Source organism: Ursus americanus, chromosome 4, assembly GCF_024610735.1.
Source record: "Ursus americanus isolate L20-20 chromosome 4, mUrsAme1.1.p, whole genome shotgun sequence".
Lineage (NCBI taxonomy): Eukaryota > Metazoa > Chordata > Mammalia > Carnivora > Ursidae > Ursus > Ursus americanus.
Genome location: NC_142130.1, coordinates 84932727 through 84958550, shown reverse-complemented (window position 1 = coordinate 84958550; position 25824 = coordinate 84932727). Strand labels below are relative to the sequence as shown.

Genomic DNA, 25824 nt, shown 5'->3' with positions numbered 1-25824 from the left:
TCATGTTTTAAAAATTTGTGAGCTCAAAAGAACACTGGTATAATTATATCATGGCTTATGCCTTTAATTCAATTATATCCAACGCAATAAACAAAACAGAGATGGTGAATATTTAGAAATGATTACTTTATGAGAAAACTCAACAAATAAACAGAAAATTAAGTATTTATAGTTCAGAAAAGCTAGTAGATGTAGATACACAGAGAAAAATACAGTCAATTATAATTATACCTGTTAATAATTACTCAGTGAGGTTGGGGAGTCAAATAAAATCAGTAATAACAAAAAATACATGTTATGAAATATCAAACTCAACTATCAAAAAAACCCCTCTGAAATATCTAGGAAAATATATTAATGTGTGACTTGCTTCTGAAAACTATAAAATAAAACTAATAAATATAAATATCTTGATATAAATTCTTATGTTCTTAGATAGAAAGAGGATTTTTTATATTTCAAAAAAAATGATGTGTACATTTAATGATATTCTCAAAAGAATTTCAATAAATAAATAGGCAAAATTTTTCAAGAAAAATCTTTTACAAGAGGTAATTTAGGAAGATGTGTCCATCTATGCAAGTGTTAAAACTAATATTCACACAATATAATGCTAGCATAAGCATAGGCAGAAAGGTCAAGAGAACAGAATAGTCAGGAACCTAAATTATGTACTGACTCTATGCGATGAAGGTGGCATAACACACCAATAGGTGCTTATATACATCAGTGGGTAATTATATATATAGCATAATTATATTAACTTTTCCCCATAATAGCACACGCCAGAATAAATTTCAAAAGGACTAAATAATTATAAAGAGTAAAAATCTTTTTTGAAATCCTAAAGTAATTATGTATGTGAATATTTATCAATGTGGTGGATAGAGGAGAAACTTCTAATCATAAACATGCCAACAGTCCCACTGGACTAGATTCCGATACTGTAACAAATGACTTCCTCCAAAACAGAGGCTTTAAGTAAACAAAGGGGTAATGGCCATGGTGAGTTTGTTGCTGGCTCTGCTCCTCCAGCCCTCCCTCTGGATCCCAGGCTGAGGACGCAACTGTTACCTATATTGTCCCAGTCGCTGTGACAGAGGGAAATGGAAAAAAGCTCTGAAGGTTCTCTTGCTGGCAGTTTAGCCCTCTGTCCAGGAAGTGACATAGGTAACTTTTGCTCACAAGTCACTGAACAGAACTAGTCACCCAGCCCCATCCAACCCCAAGTCAGGTGCAATTCCCTCATACATTCAGAGGAAAACAACGAGAAATATTAGTAACTACTACAAATGTTTCATGTTTCAAGGAGAAAAAAAATCAATATATTTGACATTATAAAAATGTAAACATGTCTCTGCCTAAAAACCTAATCAGCATTAAAAGCTGAATAATAAACTGGGAAATATTTGCAATAAAAATGTCAAAGACTTTAAATCCTTATGAGTAAGGGAGTAACTTACATCAATAACAAAAACAATTGTATCTCAAAATATATTAAACAAAAAAGCACAGGACAGGAACAAGTAATTTAAAATTACAGACATACAAATAAGTAGTAAAAAGATTCAAAAATTAAATTCCTCCACATTCAAAGGCATGCATATTAAAGCAATAATAAATATTTTCTGCTACAAACTAAATTAAAAGTCATACAGGTTCTGGGGAGGTTGCCGTTCAGCTGGGCATTTCAACACAGTGGAGACAAAGTACTTATACAAGTTAGCTTTCCCTTCTGTGTGGCAGTTCAGCATTATTTAACAAAACCTTCAACGGTTTATAACTCAGGACCTAATAAATACACTTCAAGGTATTTTTGTTTCTCACACCAAATCATAATAGGATTTATCACAGTGAAGAATCAGTACCTACTTACCAATAAATAATAAATAAATAAATAAATAAATAAATAAATAAATAAATAGCAAAGTGGATTAAGGAAGCCATGATATAGCCAATGAAACATTAGACAACCACTACAAATAAGGCTTGTTTTCAGGGGGACATGCCTATGGTATAGTGTTTTGTGAAAATGCCAGGGGATAATAAGATAGTATCATTTTAATTATGTCAAAGAAAATTCAGATATATTTGGGAATAAAATGGAGGAAAAATCACCAAATTATTAATAATAATTGTTTAGCACTGGCATGATTATATTTTGTTGTTTCCCTTTCTTTCAACTTTTTGCCCAATTTATATGGTTTTTTTTTTAAGATTTTATTTATTCGACAGAGAGAGAGACAGCCAGTGAGAGGGAACACAAGCAGGGGGAGTGGGAGAGGAAGAAGCAGGCTCCCAGCGGAGGAGCCTGACGTGGGGCTTGATCCCAGCACGCCAGGATCACGCCCTGAGCCGAAGGCAGACGCTTAACGACTGAGCCACCCAGGCACCCCAATTTATATGTTTTTAAGACAAAATTATTTAGAAAAGAAAACAATGTTTACTCACATAGCAGACAGTGGTATCCATTATGGGAGCACACAGAATAGAGCATATTTAAAAATATATGTAAATGAGCAGCAAAGAGAGTTTCCAGAGTTCTGTACTTTTAAAATAAGTGGTGCATGCTTCCCAAAGTTCCAGTTGGTGGCATTCAATACACAGATCCCTCTGTGACATAACATTTAACTGTGCTTTATTTTTGATCAACTTGTAGCTTTCCTGGATACACCTAATAATTTATCTCTCTTCATCTGGGACCTAAATGTTTCACAAAAAGATTTTCTCTGAGAAGTAACTTCCTTCCATAGAGCTTATCCATTATGTATGTCAGTGCAAACTGTTCATTTTATAGTGTTGGACCTTAGAATGTGACTGTGAGCAAATCTGGGAGGGTATGCTCAACTCAGATACCTTCCAGACTAGCATCCTTCAACAGTAATAAAAACAGAATTTCAGTTTGAGACTCTTTAAATGGTGGGGGTCATAGTAAACATATGAGTGTTTAAATCAGACTCTAACTCTTTTTGGTCTTCTAAAACACTACTGTTGCCTAGTTCACCATTTTGTACAACTTGTAAGTCAGTAAACAAAAAATTTAATAAATGTGTCGAATAAATATGCATAGAGGTTAAAACAATTGATAAAAAATGAAAAGAAAGGAAAAAATGTAGCAAAGGACTTTGCATTTAAAATATTTACATTAAAAATAATAATAAAATAAATAAAATATTTACATTAAATTTCAAGGACTTGCATTCTGTCCACAACATATCTTTGAGATGATTGATTAGGGACGTCTGGGTGGCTCAGGCAGTCAAGCATCTGTCTTTGGCTCAAGTCATGATCCCAGCATCCTGGGATCGGGCGGGGGGGGGGGGAGTCTGCTTCTCCCTCTCTCTCTGCTGCCCCCCCTGCTTGTGCTCTCTCTCTCAAATAAATAAATAAAATCTTTAAAAAAACAAAAAAAATGACTTTTTCTGGGGCACTTGGGTGGTTCAGTCAGTTGAGCATCTGACTCTTGATTTCAGTTCAGGTCAGGGTCTCAGGGTCCTGGGATCAAGCTGGGGGTGGGCTCTTCATTCAGTGGGGACTCTGCTTGAGTTTCTCTTCCTCTGCCCCTCCCCACCTCATATGTATGCATGTGCATTCTCTTTCTCTCCCAAATAAATAAATCTTTAAAAATAAATAAGTAAAAAATAAATATTACTGTTTCATAAAATACAGACCATCTTTTTGCTTAGATTATTTTTGAAAATGGAAAAAAGGGGCAAAAATTGAATTATAAATCTAATACTTAGTTTTCAAAAAGCAGTGTCATAATCAGAGAGTTTATATTTCTGATCAAGAATCCAGTGTCCAATTTTTCATTACAATGAGCATCAAAACAATATGTAAGCCTGCAAATTATTTTTGTCCATCCCAAAGAGAGCAGGTCGCTGGATCAAATTTTTCAAAACGTGTGTTTCTCAGGATAGAAATTCCACTGCGTACCCGTTATAAGGAAAACTTTCCTATCATCAAATGAATGAGAAACCATGGGCTGACCAGAGTCAAATCGCTTCTTTATGGTAGGATTTCTGAGAGACTCTTATATGTTATTGTGCAGTGTGGATTTCCAAAAAGAAATGATTCTAAGCAATGCTTCCTAAACATACTTGACCATTTTGCGTGTAGCATCTCATGGGTGATTTCTGTGCATACACACTGGTAAATACTGCTCTGTCAGAGCTGTGAACTTACTTCCATTTGTTCTGGCTTCAGACAACAGTTCTCCTTGTTAGCAGCAATATTTTCTTTTCAGCAAGGAGAAATTTCAGCTTGAGAAATAGCATAAATAGGGGGAAAGAAAACTAGACAGTTGTGATGAAATGTATTACATGGCTTCAAGAACTACAAGTTGTGAACTTGACATAGTCCATTCATTTAATAAGTAGAAAATGAAATTTGAGCCTTTTTGTATGAATATGTGTCCTTTAAATGAGGTGTTACATGCTTAAAACCTGGCCACTCTCCACAGACATGAGAGCGATCACAGAATTTCATAAAAGTAAGTTTGGCATGAATCCTTTAGCAACAGTCCTGGTTCTTGCCTGAAATCTGCAACTGAATAGGAGATGAGCCATTCTTCCAAGGTGTTAAGGTGCTGGCTGCCTGAGGACAGTGAGCCTTTAAGAAAGGGTCAGAGTTTTGAAAGTGCTTGGGGATCATGCACCATGATTGTTGGGAGAAAGGAAGCAAGCACAGCTAAAAAGGCCAAAAGAAGGAAATAAGGTGGTCTCTATGTGCCTCAATACCCACCCTCCGTCTCTCCAACACTCTCATAAGCCTCTCCATCTTGACATACTACTATACTAAGTATGCCAACGTACTACTTCATCAGGCAGGGTGTTAAGACACAAAGAAGAGACTCAACTCAAATGAATGGTCATTGTTTGGGGACAATGTACTCTGCCCAAATCAAGACATTTAGTCCTGGTAGAAGACAAGGATCAAAGTGCCCTCAAAGAACAGTTAGACTCCTAGCTTATGATTTTACACCAAAATGAATTCCCCAAATACACACTAGATTATATGTTATCAAAAGAGAGAGGAGAGTTCACCTCTGGCTGGAAGAATCAGAAAAGACTCCACATTGGAGGGGAGAAAGAGGGGCTTCTTGTTCTGTCATGAAATAACTGACTACCTACCGTTTCCTTTTCTGTAATCTCTCACCACACAACTGGGAGCTCTGCTGATGACACGAACCAAGCGCTTCCAACTCTGTGTCCTTTGCTGCTGCCAACATGAGCATAGACATCAACAGAAGGCCAGCAACATTTGATGAATTGAATTAAATTGAATATTAAATATCACTAGAATAGAGTACCTTTGGCTTTGGATATATTCTTTTTCTTGTTTAATGTGCAACTCAAATTTATTAAGAAAAATTACTGGCAGGATGTGCTAAACTGCCCCTAACCCATAGCCTTTCCCTTAACTGGGTTTTCCCATAACTGCTACCATCTAAAGCATCTTAGAAATTCCCTCTAAGACATATTTTCTTCCCCTTAAATGTCATTCCTACTGAATTTATGCAGCTCTCTGAAACATCACAGAAAGTTTGGATGTGGTTGCTGTATCAGGGGTGACATCAAACCCCAATCCCCCTCTTCAAAGGACACCAATATCTGAAGACACTTGTAGAAGGTTTGGGCAACAGCCAGACCATGGGGGCTGTCCTTACCTACAGCTTTGTCCTTAATCAGGACTTCATGAAAGGTAAAAATTCAGGTACCTCTTGTGCATTCATTCTCCATTAGGCCAAATAACATCTACTTCCCATCCAAATTCACCTAGCATGAAATCTTTACCAAGATTATATCAGTCTCCAAAAGTAAAACAAGAAGAGGTAAGCTGAATGGGGAAGAGAGTATTATCTAAGGGAATCTTAGAATTTAAATGTGTAGCCTTGAAATTAAAGGTGCAGTAAATACAGGCTTATAGTAAATTGCTTATGATGTAATAAACTAGAATTATGGATGTGGCAATAAAGAGAGGCAATATAATATATATATTTAAGGAGAAGCCATCAGCAAAGGAATAGATCAAATTGCCATCTTGTTTTCTGTTGATAGCTTCTGGAATGGGTATTATCCACAGGAATGCAAAACAGGAGTCAACACTATTGAAGCATTCCATTTCTTGATTGCCAGCTGATAGTTTTACCCTTCTTTCCTGGATGACCTCACAATTTGTCACAGTGGGTACACAACAGCTAGTTAAGGGAGTAAGTGAAGTTTATTAGAATATGTGTGATAATAAAGCTTGGCCCTGTCATATCAAAACTAAGACAGGAAAATGTAATTAACAAAGAAATCCACATGTTGTGTGGTACGGTTACTTGCTTTAATTGCTGAAGCAAGTCAGAGAGCTAAAGATTGTTAATTGAAATATTAAATAAAATAACATTTTACAAAGGGGAAAATACGGTAATTAAGAGTATGCACTACTAAAATTTTCTTAAGACAGTTGTGATACTATATTGGTTTCCTATGGCTTCTGTAACAAATGACAAAAAGGATGTGGCTTAAAACAATAGATACCTGTTCTCTCACAGTCCTGGAGCCCAGAAGTCCAAAATCAAGTTTTTAACAGGGTCCAACTTTCTCTGAAGGCTCCAGGAAAGATTCAATTCCCTGCCTCCTCCAGCTGCTGGTGGCTCCAGACATTCCTTGGTTTCTGACAGTATCATTCCAATTTCTGCCACTCTCCATCTACTCTTGCACTTGGGTGATGTCAACCCAGTCTTATGGCTTTAAATACCACCTAACCATAACCTTCGGTGATGACTCCCAAATTTCTCTCTCTAGACCAGACCTCTCCTACAAAATCCAGACCAGCATAGATGACTTCCTAGTTGACATCTCCACTCGGATTTGTAATAAGCAGCGCAGCACACGGAAATCGTTCTCCAAATCAAGCATGTGCTCTTTTTCTTCATCCCCGTGAATGGCAATTTCAGACCAAAAACCTGATGTCTTCTTCTCATTTAGAGTTGATCAGCAAATTCTGCCAGCTCTACCTTCAATTTTTATTTAGATTTGACCACTTTTTGCCATACCCCAACACTGCTAATCTGTACCTAACCCTCATCGTCAGTTACCTGGATTATTACAGTGCTTCTGGTTATAGTCATCTGATACTATAGTGGCTTTGGTAGAAGATCTCTGCTTTGTCTCTTGCCCCTCTCCTCCCATTAGTCCATTCATAGTACAAAAAATGGGGTGAGTTTTAAGAATCCAGTGCCATGTGTGTCTCCTTCGTTCTCACAAGACTACCACACTCACAACACTTCTGGTCTGGATATTTCCGGTCATTAAATGGGCAGTTTTCCCACACCAAGCAATTCTCTGTGACGTCGCCTTGGTGTCCTACATTTTATCTCAATTCTGAACCTACCTTCCTGGAGATAGTGTTAGACTTCACAGGATAAGAGCTCAGTCCCATGAGACTGCCCTGCCACTTCAGATACTAATAGCTAGTAAGTCCCTTGGTTACCCACAGCTGCTGTCTAATTCAGTTGCAAGTCAGAGGTTTCTATGGCTCCGTCTTCCTTAGATTTGATTATTTGCTAGAGCGGCTCACAGAACTCAAGGAAACACTTACTTATATTTGTCAGTTCATTAACGGATACAGATGAACAACCCGGTGAAGAGATACATAGGGCAAGGCTTAAGAGGGTACCAAGCCCAGGACCTTCTCTTCCCATGGAGTTGGGATATATCACCCTCCTCAGATGTGGATGTTTTCACCAACCTGGAAGCTCTCTGAACCCTATCCTTCCGGCCTTTTATGGAGGCTTCATTACATAAGCATGATTGATGCACCCATTGGCCATTGGCAATTGGATCCACCTCTAGGCTCTCTCCCCATCTTGGTGGTCAGAGAGTGGGACTGAGAGTTCCCAACCCTCTAACCATGTGGTTGGTTCTCTGGTCTGGGCAAGCAGGCCCCATCCTTAGGTGAGACGCCCAAATAACCTCATCAACGTGACAAAAGGCAAATTTGTTGCACTTGTCACTTAAGAAATTCCAAGAGCTTTAGGAGCTCTGCACCAAACAAGAAGATGAAGACCAACATATATTTCTTATTATAGATGACAGTGTCACATAGGGTGATCCTCTTGAAATATGTCATTTCTCTACTCTACTCAAAACCGTCCAGTGACTTCCCATCTCACTCAGAATAAAATCCAGGGTCGTACTATGGCCTATAAGGCCCTCTGTGATATGCTCTAATCCATCCCCATCACTGTCCTAAGCTCATCTTCCACCAGTCCAGACCAGGCTCGCCCACCTTCATTGCCACTGCTCCTCAAAATTAACACCAGGCAGCTTCCTCACTCCCTGCAGGTTCTTACTTCAAAGTTGCTCTCTTCATGACATCTTTCCTGGCCTCCTACCTTAACATGTCAGCTCCCTTCTTCCTGTTCATGGTCAGCTCCCCTTCTAGCATGTAAGCTCCAAAAGTCAGATTTCTGTCTATTTTGTTTACTGTTGTATCCCCAGCACCAAGTACAGTGTGTGGTTCAGAGGAGGCTGGCATTTTATAAATAAGTAGTTAAATGAGTGAATGAATTAGTAAATGAATGAATGAGTTCTTCAGTAGAGTTATAGACATGATGTACACAATCAGTGGAAGTAGAACCAAAAATAAACCTAAATATACATAAGGATATAATGTTATTACATTTCTGAATGGTCGATTGTAAATATATTATTAGAATACATTCACCATTACAAGGTAAGTCAAGTCAGAACAGTGTGTTCTTTTTACAGAAATGAGAGTCAATGTTATTATTTTCACGGTTTTCTTCTGTCTCATCACCAAAGGAGATGGATTCCCTGGCACATTGGAGCTTTGTTTTTCTTAAATTCCTTTTGGGAAGAAGGGGGCAAATCTCATACTTCCCACTCGTCATCCAGCACAGGCTGTACTTAGGGGGAGCAGGGGCGGAAACAACAGGCAACCGTGGAACTGCTTCTCTTTACATTATGTGCCTGTAACAAGGGCCTCAATTTCTACCACTTTATACTCACACTGACTTTGACTGGGATACCTCCCTGTTTCATGGAAAGCTAGTGACTTCCCAGTTCTCTTTTGTCAGGGTTAGACACAGCTTTGTCAGGAAAGACACATATGTACTCCAGAGTCATACTGAATAAATGCTAAGTGAACTGAGTTAAAATGCTGTAGGCATTAAGTTAGAGGGAAAGGTCTTTGGATGAAGGCAGTGCCATGAAAGCACATGAGGAAGCAGGTTATAAAGTATCTTTGGAAACCTGAAAAAAATCTATCGGTCAATCAATCAGTCAATCAATCAATGGGACCTAGAGCCAAGCTGGGTCCTTTTCAGATACAGATGATTCCTGGACTCCATCCCTTGACATTATGATTGTGTACAAATGGAACGGGGTCAAGGAAAAGTTTGGGAGCCATTGCTTTGGGTTTACCTTAGGTATCTTTGTAAACAGTCCCGCAGTCAGTCTTGGCCTTGACTTAGACTTAGTCTAAGCCTTGACTGCTTTTTACCTATAACGACCATGTTTTTGACCCAACAGTAAGTGGGTTTGTGATTACGACCAAATTCTCTTGGAAGTCTAGATGGAATTACGTGACACAAAACCACAAGTTCTCACTTGCGCCCCTGTGCCCACTGCTATGTCTTATTGAGGGCAACCTGTTAGCTGTGCAGGAGGCAGCCATCTCTGGTTTCCATCTATGTCTACGTGGTCACAAAACAAAACTGCCTGTTTTGGTCTGACCTTGTTGGTGCAGTATCTACCCCACAGACAGAGAAACACACCTGTGGTGATGGAACTCTGCTACCTAGCTCTGTATTGAGATTTCAAGTGAGTTTTTCTCTGTTTACCTTAAACCACTGTGCCATAAATTTAGAATCCTGTTGGAGGAGAATTTTACATGCATAGACATGATTTCCATTAAAGTTGTCCATTTTGAATTTCAAAGACCTTGGGGTGAAGAAGAAGAAGAAGAAGAAGAAGAAGAAGAAGAAGAAGAAGAAGAAGAAGAAGAAGAATATCTTAGCTCGGGCTGCTATAACAATCTCACAGACCTGGTGGCTTAAACAACAGACACTTCTCACAGAGGCTAGGAAGTCTAAGTCAAGGCATTGGCACAGCTGGTGTCTGGTGAAGACCTCCTTCCTGGCTTATAGACAGCTGTCTTCTCTTCTATCTTCAAATGGAGGGGTGAAAGAGAGAGAGAGGGAGAAGCATTGACCTTAGCAGAAAAAGGCAAGGGGGGGCAGGGGCAAAGGGAGGGGAACAACAGAAAAGAAAGGGGAACAAAAGAAGGAACCAGGTAGGAAATCCTCCTCTTGAAACCATCAGACACAAGCGTACAAATGACTGAGGCCAGAAGTTGACACATGGAGAGCCCCAAAGGCTTGAAATATCTCATTAACAAGCCCACACCCACAAATTAAAAAAAAAAAATCATGCATGTGTCTCTCTACTCCTATCAAAGACTCTGCAATTCAGTGTTGTCAGATCTGAAGTGACGAGGAGGAGGAGAGAGGAAGTGGCTAATGCTTATAGGCCTGCTCCCTTAGGAGGAACCAGAATGGCTCCCATCAGTAACAGTCCTGTCTCTATCAGATTCTACTTTCCTGGTTCTTCCTCAGTACTCTCTATGCCTCACTTCACCGCAGCTTTTTGGTATTCAACAGCAGCCCTTCCTAAGGGAAAAAGGAGAGTGTATGGGGGGGGGGGTGTTGAGCTAATGACAACATTTATAATGCTCGTTTGATGCCAGAAAGAAAGAAAATTGCCCCAAAATGACAAAACAGAGTTCACCTACACATTACATACGCACTTAATAAAAACACTTATCATTCTCTTAACCTCAGGAACATTCAGCTTTATGTAAAAAATAATTACATACCAAAGGAACAATTTCGAGGTGAGCATGCAGTTCTATAACAAATGTTAATTCCTCTTTATCCATGTGTAATAATACTAATTTATTTCTGGGGGATGATCGTGTTTTCAGGGCACCCTCCATGCATTATGACATTTCCTTTACAGAGAAACCCTCTAAGGTAAGCAAGGAAGCATTATAAACCCACACTTAGAGATGAAGGACATCAGAAATAATTTATAAAGTGAAAATACATATATATAAATCAATTATATATAGTTCTGTATATGATAATCATGTGAGCTAATTCCCTATAATAAATATTATATTATATTTAACATATATATTAAATAATAATGTATAGTATAATATAATATGTATTTTTTAAAAATCTATATCTAGATTGAAAAATCAAACACATGGGTTCGTCACAAACAAGGCCTGGGGCCTTTGAATAAGGTAGGCAAAGTGTGTGTGTCTCAGTTCACTTTTTCATGCATAAAACCAGAAATACTACCTGCTACATGGAATGTTAAAAGGCTTAAATGAAATATTACCAAAGAGCTGCTTCATAGTAACATCCTTCCTAATATTTAAAATTCCTTCTCAAAGAGGAACGAGGTGGACCAAGGTCCAAAGTTCAGAATTTCGGATTCCCACTCTGGTGTGTATTTCTTCCTACCAACCTGCTTATGCGGATGAGTGGTGCTCACATTTGAGCCAATGACTGATTTATTCCTAAATAGTTGTAGGCTGAATGTCTTAAGTGACTTTGGGCTCCCTAAGGATGGTGGTTCTGAACAAGATACGTTCTCTCTTCCTAAGGGTTCTCACCGTGTGCTTGAGGAGATAAACAGATTTTTTTTAAATGCTAATAATTATGGTGAAGTCCCAAACACCAAAGAGTTTCTGAACTTAAGTCTGGGCTATTCTAATCATGGGTCAGCTTGTTTCTGTCGTCTTCTATTACCTGAGCTTATCGCCTCACTGTGGACCTTCCACTTAATAGCTCCGAGAGAAACTGAGAGCACCCCCAAAGGACCTGCTTACCACTGTCTGAGAAAAAAAAAACAAAAAAACAAAGTCACATAAGAGCATAAATTTTCCTAACATGGATTTCAGAATAAGTGTCCGGTGGGAATCTGGAGGTAAAGGTTAACGTGGTCACACAGGGTTCAACTCTGGGCTCTCAGAGAACAGCAGCATGATCTCTGCATGAATATCTCATATCATCAGTCCAAAAGCCAGAGACGTTTCCAAAGGAAGCCAAAGCAGTTCCATACAAACCCTCTCTGCTTTTGCAACCTGACGGTGTAATTGATTATTTAATAGAGAAAGGCAGTTGAGCAGGAAATTACAAAATAATAATAATTAATTTTATAATTAATAAAAATTGCAGATGTTTATTTGTTTACTATTCTTTCAAAATAGGATCAAAGTCATTTCTTTGAATTAGAGTTTGCCAATTAGAGTTCTTTTTCTAAGAATACACCCAAATCATACAGGTGCCTGTGACATTTATTTGGGATTTTTAGTTTTAGATTTTTTTATTTTTTATTTTTTATTTTATTTTATTTTTTTTGAGCGTAGAGAGAACTTGAAGCACATACAGATCGATCTGGCATAGCCAAGTTTGGAAAAAAAACCTACATCTGATCTTTGGTGAGGAGTCTCCCAATGGTGAGAGCTAGTTACAAGTATTCAGCATTTCAAGGGCTCCAGTTAATGTTTTATTCAGGGAAAAGGAGGAGTATTGGTCAATCAAGGAATAAGTTAAGTGGAGGTCAGAGAAGAGAGCCTCTACTGTGTCTCCTGCATCTATTGATAATCCCAGGACAACTCTTAAAGAACATTAAGAATGTACAGTTAATGACACTCCAATTACCTCTATTAACATCAGCATGGTAAGCAGAAGCAGAGCTGAATTCTCCAATGAGGCTTTAAGCACCGGTGTTTCGTATTGCCGCTTGTTTGGAGATCCCCCCCCCCTCGCCCCCCGTCTGAGAGTTTTAGTGCATGCTCTGTCTTAGGGGAGCACCACTTTTCTCTGGAGATAGGATGCAGGATTGCTTTGAGACCAGACCAAACAGTGTCTCAAAACAAAACAAACAAAAGTTGTTTGAATCTGCCTGTGCACTTTGGAAGGTTCTGGAATATGACCCCAGAATTCTGAGCCAGAAGAAAAGAAGAAATTTTTTCGTTTTGAAAAATCTAAGTATATGTATGTTTCATTTTGACCCCACTCAGCTCTCTGACTGATTTCTTTGGAGTCGAAAAGGTCTGCTTTTTAAATCGAAAGAGCTTCATTCTGAGGAAGGATGGTCCCGCCAGATACAGCTCAAATTATGTTTAGGTCAACCACAGTGTGATTCATGTCCAAACTGTAGAAAATCACCCTTCACCGTATTATCAGTTATACTTGACACGGAATTAAATATTTGGACTACATTGGCCATCTGAGAGGTAACATACAGTCCAACTTTGGATTTGAAATCTCAGACCTGTTTATGTGCAGGTGACGTGTGCTGACAAATTCTAACCGTGGGTTTGAGATCTGTTCTGATGATCACTGCATTTATTTCGGCGGGCCTTTTGTGTGAATCACTGATATTCTTCTTTAAAAAAAATACACAGGAATGATGTGACTAATGCTTCTCATGTATTTCTTTTGCTTCTGCAGGAGGGATTTTTGAAACCGTGGAGAACGAGCCTGTTAATGTTGAAGAATTAGCTTTCAAGTTCGCCGTCACCAGCATTAACAGAAATCGAACCCTGATGCCTAACACCACATTAACCTATGACATCCAGAGAATTAACCTTTTTGATAGTTTTGAAGCCTCACGGAGAGGTAACCCTTTTCACATTTTTAAAAGCTTTTTTGGGTGATGTGTGCTCTACAAGTCCCCTTTTCTGCTACCTGCCCTTTTTCAGAGTGGACATCTTTGTGTAAATGGGTTGTAGGAAACCTCGGTCCTCGATGTCACTGTCCAGTGCAATCTGAACAATCCTAATGGATGTTGCCTCGCTATGTGTTCTGGGCCATTCTGATAAGCTCACCCTTCAGTGCCCTCTACTCTATGATTAACTGGTTCAGCTGCGAATGGAAAATGTCAAGCTTGATCTGTTTTTCCTTCCTGAGGCTGAGATACCACCATGAAATTGTACAGTGCAGTCAAATAAAACTTTGTGGAAGGTCACATCCACCGAGCATGTGCAAATACCCACAACTCGCATAACTCACATCTGGAATTTTAACAGGTTGTAAACTACCGGGTTTACCTAGCGTCTTCTCAACTTGTTTTTTTTTTTTTAACTCCTATCCACAAGATCATAGAAATATAAAAACTCAACCAATGAAACAATCTCTGCATTTTTTTCCTGATTCTCTTTTTCTTTTGAGTAGAAGACAAGGTCCTACAAAATAATCTAATTTACATAGAGGCGAGGCTGCAAGGTTTCTGTCATGGAAAGAGCCATCGGGATTGTGGGGCTTGCTTAGACATCCCCAAACGCTGAAGCACTGTCACATTTAATACACTTGAAACTTGGCCTCTAATCAGGGAGGTGTTGAGACTCCGTGCAGGTGTCTGTGTGGAAACCAAGGCTGCCCCACACTCTCAGGTAGGGGGGTTGTTTCCCTCATAGAAGAATGTTTTGCCCACAAATAAATGGATTGCAATAAACACCATATTTATGTCGATTGCCAAGCAAATATTGGTTGTTTCCACATAGAATTAACTCAGGATCATCAGATGTGTGCCCCTTACACACTCTTCTGCAGGATTCTTAGTGTTTTTTACAAACAAAAGGTAAAACTTGTTTTCCTAGGAGTGCAGATGAAAAGCGTATAGTATAATGATTCTTTTTTTTTTTTTTTTAAATCTATGGCACAACCTTAGTTTAAGCACATTTTCTTTTTAAAGCTGGATGGAGCTGCAGATACGACATAGGTCAGAGTTGCCTATGAACAAATAATAAAAATTTCTACCTATATAGCACTTCAAAGTTATCTTCACATGAATTCTTTCTGTGGGTGACATTCTTTCTCTGCCTCTCTCTGTCTCTTGTCTCTGTTTCTGTATTTCTTTGTCTGTCTCTGTCTCTCTGTGTCTCTCTTTCTCTATCTGTCTCTGTCCTGTCTTTCTGTCTGTCACACACATGCAAACATTGCTGAGCACATACCTTAGAAAGGCAAACACATTTAACAATGATTCTTTAACCCACATAAAATGGAAAGCTTTTTTGTGGTCTCGAGTACCTGCCATACTTGTAAATTAAACACCCCAAAAGCTTCTTAAAGCTGGTAATTTGCAGGCAAACAGAATTCAAAAAATTGATTTTCTGTCAAGTCATATTAGCATCCCTGAGCTAAATATTAGCAGGAATCTCAATCCATTGCCCATGTTAGACAAAACAACAGTTCATATACTCTCATGCTCTCATTTTATCTTACCAGTGAAAACATATCCAGAAAATAAGTTTCTGAAGACAATGGCAATTTATGCTTACAGCACTTAATGTATGGGGCACCTGGGTGGCTCAGTCGTTAAGCAAGCGCCTTCGGCTCAGGGCGTGGTCCCCGAGTCCTGGGATGGAGCCCCACATTGGGCTCCTCTGAGGGGAGCCTGCTTCCTCCTCTCCCACTTCCCCTGCTTGTGTTCACTCTCTCACTGGCTGTCTTTCTCTCTGTCAAATAAATAAATAAAATCTTTAAAAAGAAAAGAAAAGAAAAGAAAATGATATCTTCATATCTCAGGTAGTAATTCAGTACCAAAAGCATAGAATCAGAAAGTTTTCTTATGAATAACTCTCAACATTGGCAGTTACATAGATATTTGCAATATGGCTTTTAAAACTTTATTATTTTTTCTCTCTAAATCAAGTCAGACAATTTTGACATATTATATATATATATATAGTTCCAAATATATATACAAATACATATATACACATATATATGCAAATATATATATATACAGTTCCAAATTCCTTTAAATTAATGTTAAAATATAAATTTGAAATGCTTTTAAACTTATATACTATGCCAGCATAAATTTATATCATCATGAAATGAGTAGACACTATTTTACATGGTTGTAGAGGATAATCAGTCCCATCTTTCCAGAAGGGAATTTGCTTAATATGTATCAAGTAGCTTAAAAATATCATACCATTTAATTATAGCTGAGAATCATCTACTCTAAGAAAGTAATGTAAAATGCAGAGAAAAATATAAGAACGAAGATAAGTACTATAATAGTAATTATAATAACGAAAATTAAGAGCAGCTTAAATGTTCAACAGCATCAGAGAGAGTTAAATAAATAATGACATATCCATGAGATGGGCTAGTCTACAGACTTGAAAAATATACTTTTGAAGACTTTGAGGAGACTGGGGGGAAAGGGTGTGCTTTTAGTGTTAAATTCAGTGTTAAATGAAGAAAGCAATGTGTCAAACTGTATTTGTATGATTTAATTTTTTATAAATTGGAATGCCAAAATATGAGTAGGTATCTTCCCAAGATGATGGAATTTCAGGATCTTTTTTTTTCTTTTTTTTACACTTTAAAATATTCTAAATTCTCTCTATGAATGTAAAAAAATCTGATAATGAGAAAAATAAATAAGTGTTATGAATTCATTTTTAAGTACATATTGACTTGATTTTGTTAGGCCACATGTTGGCTGATGTTGAGGTAGGGAGGGGCCTGACCTGAGCTGGGCCCCTGGGCTCTGGTACAGAGCCGGTGGCCCTGACTCACTCCATTGTCTGTGGTATTAGTGGGTTGGACCAAATGACTTCTAAGATCCCTTTAAGCTATGCTATGCTATTATTCTATGCTTAATTAGGTATCAGTATCATTTGATATCTTTAGTGGTTTTTCAGTGGCCTGGAATTCATTTGAGTTTTGGGAAGATGGGAACTAAAGTACTTTGCAGCCACCCAGAGAATCTTCTGAATTCTTGGACCACGTTAATATCCTCATTGATACCCAGCCACAGGACAGAACTTCATTCACATGAAATTCACTTGGCAAATATCTTGTAGAGCAGCTCTGGGCACGCCTGGGTTATGCCATGCCAAGCAAGGGATGTGGACCCCATCTGATTAAAAGTGATGGTGTGACAACAGCCACTCATTTTTGATTGGACAGAATTGGCCTTGTGATGTCCCACGCTAATCAGTCCCACGTTCAAATCTCTCAACATTTTACTATCTTGGGGATATGGAAGTTGGATTAAGCATATTTTCTCAACATACAGATGGAGAGTAGAGGAAAATTTATAATAATGAAAATAAAAAGAGGGATCATGAAAGGAACGATGAAATTCACAGCTCTCTCTTTCTCTGCCCCCTTCCCTGCCCTCCCTCTCCACCCCTCCTTGTCTGTGGCCACCAGCCTGTGACCAGCTGGCTCTTGGTGTGGCTGCTCTCTTTGGCCCTTCCCACAGTTCCTCTGTCAGTGCCGTGCAGTCGATTTGCAATGCTCTCGAAGTTCCACACATACAGACCCGCTGGAAACACCCTTCGGTGGACAACAAAGACTTGTTTTACATCAACCTGTACCCAGATTATGCAGCTATCAGCAGGGCAGTCCTGGATCTGGTCCTCTACTACAACTGGAAAACAGTGACGGTGGTGTACGAAGACAGCACAGGTATGGGATTCTCATGACACCTCACCTGACCGTGTCGGGTCTGAACAAAGGGAATCCGAGTGTTCTAGAGGCATTAACTCCTCAGGTGGAGTGCATGAAAATGCTCTTTTATATGAAGCTAAGGGAGTATTCTAATTTAAGAATTCCACGTGTCGCCATGTCTGATTCCTTTGGATCCTTTCTGATGATCCTTCTATCATCATACTTAGGGGGATTGTTTTGTGTTTTTGTTTTTATTTTAGTTTTTTACTTTGAAGTTTTAATTATATTACACATGAGTTGGGATGAGAGATGACTAATAGAATTTTATTATTTTATTTTTTATGACTACATTTTTATTTATTCTTATTTTTTATTTATGCTTAGCTACCCAGCATATAGTACATTATTAGTTTTTTGATGTAGTGCCCAACATATATCACCTTATTGATATTGTAATCCAATCAGAATATTCAAGACGTGATTTTATTTCTCCAACTCTATTGAGACTGGGACAATGACTCCATTTCTTAAATAATGCAGAGAAAGTTGGAAAATGACCATGAAGTATGCTTCCAATTTGATAAGTAACTATGTAAATGTTATATGTTAGACAAGTTTCTAGAGTAGGTTAACAGAGAAATCTAGTTAGAGGTTATATCAATAAAACTGACCATTTCATAGGAAAGGGACTAAGAACCCCTGATAACCAACCCTTAATAAATCTTTCAATGTTCTACTGCTTATTTTAGGAGGCAGAACAGAACCGTGATGCTTAGAGTCTCCATCTCACTAGACACTTTTTCCGACCTGCTCCCATTTCAAGTTTCTTTTGCAAGCACCTTTCCTCTCTGCCTTCTGGACACAGTTTGCAGTTTGTTGGAGCTCAGGCTCCCTTTATACAGTTAAATCCCCATGCTGGTGACTCTTCTTTGTCAAGTCCTTCTCATTTGAAGCTGTTCACCATCTTGCCCTCATCTCCATTAACGCTGGCACTACATTAACCCCTTCCCTGCACTCCCTATACCTCACATCAGCTGGGATAAAGAGTCCACCAGTCCTTCCTTACATACCCCCAACTTCATCGGACTCTTACTGAAGTATAGTGGACTCATAATGTTACATTAGTTTCAGGTGATTCAACAAGTTTATATCCTATGCTGCGCTCCCCACAAACATAGCTACCATCTGTCACCATATAATGTTATTACAATGTGCTTGACTGTATTTCTTATGCTGTGCCTTTTATTCCTGTGACTTGTTCATTCCATAACTGGAAGCCTGTACCTTACTCTCCCCTTTACCCATTTTGGCCATCTCCCCTCTGGCAACCATCAGTTTGTTCTCTGTATTTATGGGTCTGTCTGCTCTTTTGGTTTGCTCATTTGTTCATTTGTTTTGTTTCTTAGATTCCACATATAAGTGAAATTTATAAGTGAAATCATACAGTATTTGTCTGTCTCTGTCTTATTTCACTTAGCATAATACCCTGTAGGTCCATTCAAGTCGCCACAAGTCTCATTCTTTTTATGGCTGTGTAATAGCCCATTATATATATACCATATCTTCTTAATCCATTCATCTATCCATGGACACTTGGGTTATTTCCATATCTTAGCTATTATAAATAATGCTGCAATACACATAAGGGTACATATATCTTTATGAATTAGTATTTTCATTTTCTTTGGATAAATACTCAGTAGTGGAACAACCAGATCATATGGCATTTCTAATTTTATTTTCTGAGGACTCTCCATGCTGTTTTCTACAGTAGCTGTACCAGTTTACATTCCTACCAACAGTACATGAGGGTTTCTTCTTTTCCACATCTTCACCAACATTTGCTGTTCTTTGTTTTTTTGATCCTTAGTCATTCTGACTGGTGTAAGTTGATATCTCATTGTGGTTTTGATTTGCATTTTCCTGATGATGAGTGATGTCGAGCATCTTTTCATGTGTCTGTTGGCCATCTGTATGTCTTCTTTGGAAACAGTCTATTTAGGTCTTATGCCATTTTAATTGGATTAAAATTTGGTGTTGAGTTGTATATTTTTTTTTATACATTTTGGAGATTGACCTCTTATCAGATATTTTATTTGCAAATGTCTTCTCCCGTTCAGTAGGTTGCCTTTTGGTTTTGGTGATGGTTTCCTTCACTGTGCAGAAGCTTTTTATTTTGGTGTAGTGCCAATAGTTTATTTTTGCTTTTGTGTCTCTTACCTGAGGAGATGTATTCATAAATATGTCTGACTCTCCTTTTCTGAAGCTGGCTCCTTACTATGCATGGTCCTCCACACAACCCCTAAGACGGTGAGCTCCCTCATTCCACATGATCACACTCAAATATCACTTCTTCCTTGAAGCCCTCTGAGACCACCATAGAGTTCAATAGCACTTTGCAAATATAAGTATTATATTACATGTTTCAATGACCTGTTTGCACATCTAGGAGACTAGGAATTCCTAAACATTGGCCTTTTATCTTATTTATTTTTATAATCTGCCACCTAACACAATTATGGAATATAGGGAAGTACTTAGTTAACTATATGTGCAAGGAATAATACTATTTACTTTCCGCATATTTTTTCTCCAAGAATTAAAATTAGCTCCTTTCTTGATCTACACATTTGGTAATAAGGTTAAGAAAATCATCAGTGAAAATTAATAAAACAAAGCACTTACAACATTTTTACTAGTATTTCATTTTTCATTGTCCTTTTCACCAAGCACTAGTACTTTCTACTTCTTGGAGGATGAATAGTAAGCCTCCTCTACTTTGCACCAAACTCTGGTTCCATTTTAAACTGTCAGATAAAAGAGACTGTTCTGGTTGGAAATATGCATTTATGTATTTTCTTAGACCTCATCTCATTTTAGAAAGAAGTGAAGGAAGGTGATTGGATATATAACTTATAAATGTTATATTCAAAACAGTCCTACAGGGAAGAATAAGCCACAGGCAGTTATATTCTTAAAGCTTCACCTGCTTGCTGGGAAGAAAAACATACCATCAAATGAATTCCACAAGCATATTTAAAAGGCCTTGAGAGGGAATATTATAATGTGCAAGGGTGGAAAAGTTTTCCCTTCCTCCCTTCTAGGATCTTTGGTTGGTCAAGCAATTAAATTGACATGAGACAAATTAACAGAAGTAAAGCAAACAAAAGTTTAATAGGAGGTATACCACCTGTAAGCACGGGACAGACCCAAGAAAACTAAGTAACTCTCTGAAATGGCCAAAGCCATCACCTTAAATACCATCTTCTGCTAAAGACAATAGATGCTGGGGTTGGAGAGTCAGTTATGGGAGGTTATCAGGAAAAGCAGGGTGAACAAGGGTAAGGTTGTTATGCATATTTAAGTCCCGCCTTGCCTTCCTCATTGAGAAGAATTTCTAGAGATTTAGTCATTCCCCTCTTCCTGGTACAGTGAGGTAGACACCCTTACAAATGAAGATTTCCCTTACACATGTAAATGTCTCTTACAAAAGGGTAACATCTACTTAGATTTCAGAGCTCCATCTGTGCCTGCTGTTTCTTAAAAATAAATATCTTGGGGCGCCTGGGTGGCTCAGTTGGTTAAGTGTTGACCTTCTGCTCAGGTCATGATCCCAGAGTCCTGGGATCCAGTCCCACAACGGGCTTCCTGTTCCTCAGGGAGCCTGTTTTTGCCTCTGCCTCTCTCTCTCTCTGTCTTTCATGAATAAATAAATAAAATCTTGATATATATATATATATATATATATATATATATATATATATATATAATCTTTTAATAATCCCCATGCCAAAAAGAAACATTTTGGACTGGCAAATTCTGTTCCCCTTCAATTATAAATTAAGTGTGGTCAGATCTTCCATGTTGCTTATCTTTGTAAATAGAGAATTGCATGAGCGAATAAAGTCATACTATTTCTTCTTATGTAGTACACTCGGTAGTACAAATTTTTCTATTTCTACATCACCAGGAAAGCAGGGCCATCCAAAGGGAAAACAAATTAATGAATGATATTAAAACTTTTAGATTTAATTTAAGAGCTCAACTGAAGGTGTGAGCATAACTGTTATAGATTTCAAATTGTATTTAGACAAACTATAATTTGTAAAAGGATAACACAGAAGTTGATGTCCTAAACAACCTTCTGATTTCAGGTGAGCACTCATAATTGATGGGGATTTTGCACAGGAGGAAACTCAAATTATCATTTCTATCATTTTTTTACAAGAAAGTGAAATCTGCTTTTCATCCCTATTAAGTTCACCTGAGCCCTGTTGCTCAATAACTCCTTGCTAAAGTTGAATATCCCAAATGAGTTTGTATGTTGCCCATTAAGTTAGAAATGATTCATGTTAAAATGATGTTGCCCACAAAGAAATTAAAAATGTAAATGAATAATCAATTGAGCCATTAAATTGGAACCCAGAGAGTAAACAGGTCAACTGAGATCAATAAAAGCAGACATCTTTTGCTTTTGAGTAGGTTTAATACTGCTTGACTCAGGGTTTTGGTTGCAGTAATTATGAAGCCATAAAAAGGAGAAAACTTAGTAAACCTGAAGGAAAAGAAAGGACTTAGGTGTGCTCAGCATCCGCCCTCACACCAGAATTAAGTACCCATTAAAGAACACTTTATTGGGATTTGTTTAGGAGTTTGTTAAATAGCCTGAAGCCAGCACAGATGTCTGGGGGACCAAATGGCCCATGACTCCCATTGAAGTCAAGGGGAGCACTGTGCTTGTCTCTAAGGACAAAATTCAATTCACTAAATACTAGCAGGAAGAATTCTGTCCTCTGGAGGTAAAAATGTAGAAAAACCCTAGAGAACTGTTGGAGTGAAGTTTTGTTTTGCTTCATCTCTCTCTCTCTCTCTTTCTCTCTCTCTCTGTTGCCTGGATGTTCTTCCCATCAGTCACCTACTTCTCTCTGATTCCCACATCCAGAGGTGACCCTAGGCAATGAGAAATTGCTGCTCATTGGTCATCCCCTCTGCTTCATTAGACCCCTGGTAGAAGCCTGGTTTCTATCCCTTCGCACATCAAAAAGAGCTGAGAAGCTGAGCACCAAATGCTGTGTGGAGGATATTAGCAGTTTCTGCTTTTTCAAGTCCAATCTCAGTGAAATGCAGCCACAACTAGTTCTGTAGAGCAGGGGCCAACAAACTTTTATCTCTAAAGGGCCAGATAGTATATAGCTCAAGCTTTGTGGGTCGTATGGTCATGACGATTTCCCTCTGCCACGGTAGCAAGAAAACAGCCATAGGCAACATGCAAATGAACAAGTATGATGTGTTCCAATAAATATTTATTTATAACAAACAAAGAGGCCAGTGCAGTGGGATCAGTGTGATAGGGGAAGGGTAGTGGGAAAGTAGTCAGAGAGACACACCATATAGATCGTGGAGGATTTTACAGACATCAGGGAGAGCTTCTGCTTTTCATGAAATGGGAAAACCATTGGACAGTTTACAGCAGAGGAGTGACATGATCAGATTTCCATCATCAAAAGATCATTCTGGCTCTTGTATCGATAATACAACACAGGCAGGCAAAGGTAAACATAGGTAGCTTCTAGAGAAATCAAGGCAACTGAAGAAGGTAAGTAATAGAGGAGTAAGAAATTGTCAGTTTCTTGAAATATTTCAAATGTTGAGCTAGCATAATGCCCTGAAGAGGTGGAAGCTAGCTGAGAGAGAAACAGAAGAATGAAGAGTGAGTCTAACCTTTTTAGCCTGAACCAATGGAAGGAGTTAACATCACCTGAGGTGGGGAAGGTTATAGATGGAACTACTTTGGAGGAATAAGGACGATATCAGGAGTTTGTTCAGTCATAAACATGGGAAGTTTGAATGCTATATTCAAATGAAGGTGATGAATAGGCAGGTAATATATGTCTGGAGTTCAAAAGGTGGTGTGAGCTGGAGATACAAATTCAAGAGCCCTCAGCATATAGATGGGACTAGATAAGGCCATTAAGGAAATGAGTTCCAGCCAGATGCCTCTAGCCCTGAGTCCACAACATATAGTCCTCAAGAGATTTTTTTTTCATCCACAGTTTCCTTAAGCCATTTTTCTCAACACATCAGAGCCATGAGATTTCTAAAATGCAGCCTAAAATAGCTATTAACTATCACTTGAAACATTATCTCAAAGCTTTACAATGAGGATTAGTTTGAAATATGGTTAACATACATAAAAATGTTAGTGATTGGAAGAAACAATAAATTCAAGGAGAAAACACAAGAGAAATGACAACCACAAATAACACAATAACTAAATTCTTGAGTTCTGATTATGTGGCACACACTCTTTTAAATATTTTGTATACTTAACTCATTTAATATGCTCAGCCACTCTACAACTTAGTGAAATAATTGCTTTTATGGCTGTATGGCTGTATTTAAATAGTGACTTAGATTTATTATGTTTATTACCTTTCCCTCCATCTTCCCATAGAAAACAGAAAGAATATATTGTTCAGAACCAAGAACCTTGACAGAGACCTAAAATTTGGACTTGGAGAAAATCAACATTTTGTCATAAACTACCAAGCCAAAATGAAAGATATTCAGTATGCAATCAGTGCCAAATAAAACAAAAGTAAATTCTTCCCTTTCAGCAATCACAGCTCACCCCACTGTGTTATGATGACCATTTGTGCTAGCCAGAGCACTTCTGCTACAAGCCCTCTCACAATTCCACCTGAAATAGCTGGAGAATAGAAGTCCTTGGCACTCACAACCAACAAGATAATAAATTGTAGTTCTTTTTTTTTTTTTTCTCTGTCCTCACTCTTTTCTACCCTACCTATCTACCCACTCCAGTCCTCTGCCCTGAACCCTATGCAAATTTTCAGAATACTGTTTGGAAACCAATCTTTAGGTATTGCACAGGGGTATATTATTTTTAGCTACCATTGATATCAGCAGGAAGTCAAGACTAAAATACTCTGGTTGAGCTAACTGCAACATAGTTCATCTCAAATATTTTGACTAGATTCTTCTTTGAGGTCCTTTGATCAAGGGACACAATTTTTCTTTTGGGAAGTCTCTAGCTTTTTTTTTTTTTTTTTTTTGATGCACTTTTGAAAAATCATATGTATGAAGATCTGCACTTAAAAGTGCTATATTTCCCCCAGGTAATTCATTCACTTACCCGTTTCCATTTCTCAGTTCTGATTTTTCCTTCCCTCTGGAGGGTACATAGATCCCCTTAAGAATCCTATTAGATCTGGGTATATTAACACACCAACAAGTTTGTGAAATGCCATTTTCCATGTTTCTGAGTACAAATGAAGAGAAAATTAACATTTAAAATGCACGATCTTATCTGTGGGTCCCAATGATTTACTGTGTTCATTTTCATGGCATCAACCCCACTGATGTGGTCTAATGAACAGAGAATTGGATTAAGACTCAAGAAAACCTAGGTACTTTCCTTTTGAACTAATACTCATTGCATATAACTAAGCTGTCCAGAAAAGAACAGGGCTGCAGTGCGAGGTGGAGAATTTCTCAAATAGAGAGGTGTTCAGCAGCAGCTGTGTGGAGGGGAATCATGCATCAAGGAGGGGTTTGACCTTAAGGTCCCTTCCAATTCCTGGCATCTGTGACTTATTTTTAGGGCCGATCTAAACAATTAACTTCACTGTGTCTCACTTTCCTGACTGTAAAATAGTACTGACACCTTTTCACTTCAAGGGTATATTCTGAGGTTTATTGAGATACTTATAAGGCACGTAGCATCCTTCATAAAAGGAGTAATGTAAATAGCAAGTTTATTATTATTTAAGAAGGAGGCGTGGGAAATTTTAAACACTCACTGGAAATAACAGCTTCTTTTTTCCCTCCTCCATATGCTCCGCCTATTCCCAGGGTCACTCCCTGTGCATGCAAATCAGCATTTTTCTGTGTCGTGTCTGAGTGCACGGAGTGGATAGGTGGCCAAAACTAGGTTTTAGGATTGGCCATTGGGACATTTTTGAAAGTTATCTCCATATGCAGAGCCCAGCTCAAACTCATGTGAAATAAATAGGCTCCTGGCTCTGAAGTGCTTTTAAAACCAAAGACGTGGTTTCCAATTGCATTCCTGAGGATGGAAGTGGAGGAAAGAGGCTCTTGTGTTATTTTCTAGGCCCATGTTTACTCTTTTTATTTAGCAAGATGTGAACTTAGAAAAAAGATGCCAGAAAGCACACTGAACTCCTGTATGCCTTTCATCTAGGTTCAACATGTAATCCTTTGTTTTAATGCTCTGCGATTCTCTCAACATAAAATAACTACAGCAACAATAAATAATAATAGTAATAAGTAATAGT

General features: G+C 38.2%; 1 protein-coding gene across 9 annotated transcripts in view; it reads left to right on the top strand.

The window, feature by feature from the left end:
- GRIK1 (glutamate ionotropic receptor kainate type subunit 1) overlaps positions 1-25824 on the top strand; it is a 364961-nt gene that overhangs the window by 213270 nt on the left and 125867 nt on the right. For 6 of the 9 annotated variants that reach the window (XM_045785681.2, XM_045785678.2, XM_045785679.2 and 3 more), the window contains exons 2-3: positions 13547-13714; positions 17270-17527. The exons of 1 other annotated variant lie outside the window; for it this stretch is intronic. In XM_045785681.2, coding sequence (XP_045641637.2) covers positions 13547-13714; positions 17270-17527 — 426 coding nt within the window. The remainder of the gene's footprint in view (positions 1-13546; positions 13715-17269; positions 17528-25824) is intronic. 2 more of the 9 variants (XM_045785683.2, XM_045785682.2) reach the window with 1 other exon arrangement.